Here is a 5,652-nt window from a genome sequence, read left to right as displayed (position 1 = left end):
GTGTGGTGTTAAATATGTCTGATTTGGTGTTGAATATGGCTGGTGTGTAGTGTGGTGTAAAATATGGCTGGTGTGTAGTGTGGTGTTAAATATGACTGATTTGGTTTTAAATATGACTGATTTGGTGTTAAATATGGCTGGTGTGTAGTGTGGTGTAAAATATGGCTGGTGTGTAGTGTGGTGTTAAATATGGCTGATGTGTAGTGTGGTGTTGAATATGACTGGTGTGGTGTTGCATATGTCATGTGTGTAGTGTGGTGTTGAATATGGCTGGTGTGCTGTGTGGTGTTAAATATGACTGGTGTGGTGTTAAATATGACTCAGTGTGGTGTTGAATGGCTGATGTGCTGTGTTGTGTTGAATATGCCTGGTGTGTAGTGTTGTGTTGAATATGGCTCAGTTTGTCATGTTTGGTTTGGTGTGGTGAATGTGGCAGGTGTGTAGTGTTTCTGCCGGTGTGTGTTGCCAGTCCTGATTTCTGATGTTTCTGTTGGTGTGTGTATAAGCGTCAGGTTTCAGTGGTTGCATCTAAAGTTCTAGTTAAAGTGTCTACACTGCTGTAAGAAGACACCTGTGACTACCAATCACAGTTTTAAGGTACAACACCCATTACCCACAATACCCAGAGCACTACATCAGTAAAATACCCCAACACCAGTGCAAATACCCTTAAATACCCCAAACACCAGTGCAAATACCCCTAAATACCCCAACACCAGTGCAAATACCCCTAAATACCCCATCACCAGTGCAAGTACCCCAACACCAGTGCAAATACCCCTAAATACCCCGGTACCAGACTATTACCCCATCTCTGCAAACACCCCTATCAGAAAACCACATCCCTCAACAACAGAATCACTACATCACCACAAACACCCCTACCATAGCACTACACTGCTACAAACACCTACACACACATTTACCATAGCACTACACTGCTACAAACACCTACAAACATATTTACCATAGTACTACACTGCTGCAAACACCTACAAACACATTTACCATAGTACTACACTGCTACAAACATCTACAAACACATTTTACCCTTAGCACTTTCACTGCTGCAAACACCTACAAACACATTTACCATAGTACTACACTGCTACGAACACATTTACCATAGCACTACACTGCTACAAACACATTTACCATAGTACTACATTACTGCAAACACATTTACCATAGTACTACATTACTGCAAACACATTTACCATAGTACTACATTACTGCAAACACATTTACCATAGTACTACATTACTGCAAACACATTTACCATAATACTACCCTCCCACTGGTCAATCACATCACAGTGAACAGCACCACTGGTCAACCACCTCACTGTGAACAGCACCACTGGTCATGTTTGCAGTAATTACAAATGTGTTTGCAGTAATTACAATGAATATTAATTCATGGGGCACACTCAGCTTTGACGCATTAATAAATGCAAACACACACGTCACTTTCTCCCCTGGGGGTTTGGTGGTGCTTTAGTTCCAGTCTCACTGTAATGTTCTGAAGCGTTCAGGAGTGTGTTATGTGTGTGTGTGCGATGCGTGTGCGTGTGTGTGTGCGTCGCGATGCATGCAAGGCGTCTTGGTGTGTGTGTGTGTGTGTGTGTGTGCGCGCGATGCATGGGGTCTTGGCGATGCGTGTGTGTGTGTTATTGATAGCGTGTGGTATTGATGCGTGTGTGTGTGTTGTGGCGATGTGTGTGTGTGCTTGCAGGTGTTGATGTGATGATGATAGTCGCGTGTGTGTGTGGGTGTGTGTGTGTCGCGTGTGTGTGTGTGTGTACGTGTGTGTGTGTGTGTGCGTGTGTGTGTGTGTGAGTGTTGTGTGTGTGTGAGTGTGTATGTGTATGTGTGTGTGTGTGTGTTTATGTGAGTGTGTGTGTTTGGAGACTACTGCATGATTAGAGAGAGCTGGCTCCTCATGATCAGAGTGTGTGTTATGATGAACACTGTTCTATCCACACAGGCTGTCTGTTGAAATGACTGCTTGTGTGTGTGTGTGTGTGTGTGTGTGTGTGTGTGTGTGCACATATTTTGAGAGATGGAGCAGTGTATGTGTATATGTGCGTATGTGAGTGTGTGTGTGAGTGTGTGTGTGTGTGTGTGTGCCATGCCACGTGAGGGTGCGTGTGTGTGTGTGTGTGTGTGTGTGTGTGTCGATATAATCACTGTGCCTGAGGTTGAGAGTTATTGTGTGTAATGATAGCCATGGGTGTGCAGGGTGAACCACATCGCTGTGTACAAGTCCGCAGTGTGTGTGTGTGTGTGTCAACAAGCCTGGTCAGCTGTGAGGTTGGAAAGCAATGTGTGTGTGTGTGTGTGTGTGTGTGTGTGTGTGTGTGTGTGTGTGTGTGTGTGTGTGTGTGTGTGTGTGTGTGTGTGTGTGTGTGTGTGTGTGTGTGTGTGTGCTGTGTGGTGTGTGTGTGTGTGTGTGTGTGTGTGTGTGAGAGAGTGAGGTCTCTGACTGAAGACCTCTGTTTAGTTGGCTCCAGAACATTACAGAATGATTAGAGCTGTGTTTGTAAGTCTGTCTTTTGAATACATGTGTGCGTGTGTGCGTGTGTGTAACTTATGTGTTGTGTGTGAGTGTGTGTATGTGTGTGTGTTAAATGCTGTATTTGGATGCATGTGTGTGAAATTGTTGCTGTGTTTGGATGTGAGTGTGTGAAAGTATGTGTCTGGATGTGAGTGTGAGTGTGAATTGAGATGTGAGTGAGTTGAGATGCGAGTGTGATTCTGGATGTGAGTGTGAGTTGAGATGTGTGTGTGAATTGAGATGTGAGTTGAGATGTGAGTGTGAGTTAAGATGTGTATGTGAATTGAGATGTGAGTGTGAGTTGAGATGTGTGTGTGAATTGAGATGTGTGTGTGAATTGAGATGTGAGTGTGAGTCTGGATGTAAGTTGAGATGTGAGTGTGAGTTGAGATGTGTGTGTGAATTGAGATGTGAGTTGAGATGTGTGTTTGAATTGAGATGTGAGTGTGAGTCTGGATGTAAGTTGAGATGTGAGTCTGGATGTGAGTGTGAGTTGAGATGTGTGTGAGTTGAGATGTGAGTGAGTTGAGATGTGTGTGTGAGTTGAGGTGTTTGAGTTGAGATGTGAGTGAGTTGAGATGTGAGTTGAGATGTGTGTGTGAGTTGAGATGTGAGTGAGTTGAGATGTGTGTGAGAGTTGCGATGTGAGTTGAGATGTGAGTTGAGATGTGAGTGTGAGTTGAGATGTGAGTTGAGATGTGAGTTGAGATGTGAGTTGAGATGTGAGTGAGTTGAGATGTGAGTTGAGATGTGAGTTGAGATTTGAGTGAGTTGAGATGTGAGTTGAGATGTGAGTTGAGATTTGAGTTGAGATGTGAGTGAGTTGAGATGTGAGTTGAGATGTGAATTGAGATGTGAGTTGAGATGTGAGTGAGTTGAGATGTGAGTTGAGATGTGAGAGGATGTGAGTGGATGTGGGATGTGAGTCTTGTGGTGGCAGACTTTTGGTCTGATACTGAATCTACATCGTCATGTCATCACCATCATGGCCTCCTATAACACACACACACACACATGCGCACACACACACACACACCCACACACAAGCAATTACTAAGGAGATGGCACTAGTGTCCATAAGATGATGACAGTAATGTGTTTCAGCACTGATGACTAGACTCCAGGGCTTTGGGTAACACAACAGCAGAACACACACACACACACACACACACACACACACACACACACACACGCACACACACACACACACACACACACACACACACACACACGACACGACAGGCATACACATTGAGCTAAGGGAAGCCTGAATCTTGGGTTTGTCGCCTTGTCCAGAGTATCAGTGGTCAGAAGTCCATAACAAAGACACGCAGGAAGAAAGAGAGAATCGGATGACATCATCTACCTTCTGGGACAAAGCTGAACAGTGAACACACCCCTTACCTATGATGTAGTGAGCACACTAAACACACACACACACATACACACACACACACACATGCAGACAATGGCCAAGGAAGGTGTCCGCATAGGCGCGAGCTCTTAAAGGATGCCATAATCTAACAGGTAGCTCGCAGGACCTCGCGGAATTGCAGACAAGGAGATTTCAGGACGGTTTCCTAGCAACTCCACCGCGACAGCGTTGAAAACCGCACTGACACGACGTTAGATGGTCGGGCCACACTGCTAATCGATAGCCCGTGCGGTGTGGACAATGCATAGGTGCTGTAACGCTTGTAACGCGAGTAACCGGACGTCGCTCCTGGCATTGTCTCACGTGCATGGGCAGTACAGGTCGCGAGATTTACCTGCATGTTCAAGACGGGCTCACAATGTCGCTTGCTTAAGCTAAATAGACTACATACACACCGGAACATTTGTCCCACAACGGCGATAGAAGAATAACAGTGACTTGGTAGCCTACCATATCATCTGTGTGTGTGTGTGTGTATGTGTGTGTGTGTGTGTGAATTGCCTTTTTCTTGTAAAAAATCCCACGCTCATTGGGTATTCTCCGGTTGACAGGAGCCCGTGCTGAGGGGAATAGCGTTCCGCAGAGCTGAGGTTGACTGATTCGCAAACACACATCGCTTTCGCTGAACATCGGCTGCCGCAAAGGTCATTTCCCCAGATTTCTGCTCGTGGAGACGGGCCGCGTACATGTTCATGTTAAACACACACACACACACACACACACACGGCAGAGATTCGAGTAGGCTATTGCACTGATAGAGATGGCAATAAGTGAAAACCCGTCGGGCTTGCATCTCCTTTTCCTCCTTTCCTCAATCTCTTCATCACAGAGAGAGAGAGAGAGGGAGAGGAGAGAGAGAGAGAGAGAAAGAGAGAGCGAGAGAGATTAAGTCTATGTGTCACGCAAAAAAACCCCTGATGAGAACACACACGCACAAACACACATTCACACACACGCAAACTTTTTGCCTCATCAAGTTTTCGGAGCGCCTGTATGGCAGCTGCAAACACGATTTTACATTCGCACGCAAGCGCTGATTATACTGGCCGAGCGGCGCCGCGCCAGGCGAGCGAAGCGGGGTCCTACCTCGATGGCAACTCCACAGCGCCAAACTCAGGAGCAGAATCCGCTGCATGGTTCAGCCGAGCGACAAGTCCGTTAGCTCACTTCTCCGCATGGAGAGCATCAAAAATGCATCCCGCGGTCCCCCCAGCGACACTTGCTTATAAAATCCTCTCCAGGCGTCTAAAGGTGCCGTCCGTGTTCGCCGTCCTCCGGCTCCTCGCTCTCGGCTGCTCCGGTTGTGCTTCAGATCATTCTCCCTTGTCCAGTTTCTTTCGGCTGGCCCTCCTCTCCTCTGCGCCTGTCCTGCCTGCCCAGCTCCGCTCCGTTTTCTCATTAGCAGTACATTCCTCTCTCCCTCCCTCTCTCTCTCTCTCCCTCCCTCCCTCTCCCTCTCTCTCTCCCTCCCTCTCTTTCGCGTCAGCACCACAGCTGACCCCCCCCCGTAACCACCCCAACCCCCTCTTTCTCCTCCTCCCCTCTCCCTCCCTCTTTCCCTCTCTCCACTCGCAGGCTAGGCAGCGACAAACAGCCGTGAGCCGCCTGGGGCGCAGGGCGAATCTCTCGGCCTCGTCCAGTTCTTGTCCCCCCCGATCTTC

At 47.3% G+C, this 5,652-nt stretch overlaps 1 protein-coding gene across 1 annotated transcript in view; it reads right to left on the bottom strand.

Moving 5' to 3' along the window:
- Positions 1-5,377, bottom strand: part of kirrel1a (kirre like nephrin family adhesion molecule 1a) — a 57,621-nt gene extending 52,244 nt beyond the window's left edge. Inside the window, 1 exon segment of the mRNA XM_048236080.1 lies at positions 5,078-5,377. Coding sequence (XP_048092037.1) covers positions 5,078-5,126 — 49 coding nt within the window. The 5' untranslated portion in view covers positions 5,127-5,377.
- Positions 5,378-5,652: the final 275 nt, after the last annotated feature.

Source organism: Alosa alosa, chromosome 24 (genome assembly GCF_017589495.1).
Source record: "Alosa alosa isolate M-15738 ecotype Scorff River chromosome 24, AALO_Geno_1.1, whole genome shotgun sequence".
Taxonomy (NCBI): domain Eukaryota; kingdom Metazoa; phylum Chordata; class Actinopteri; order Clupeiformes; family Clupeidae; genus Alosa; species Alosa alosa.
This window is presented reverse-complemented; position numbering and strand designations above follow the sequence as displayed.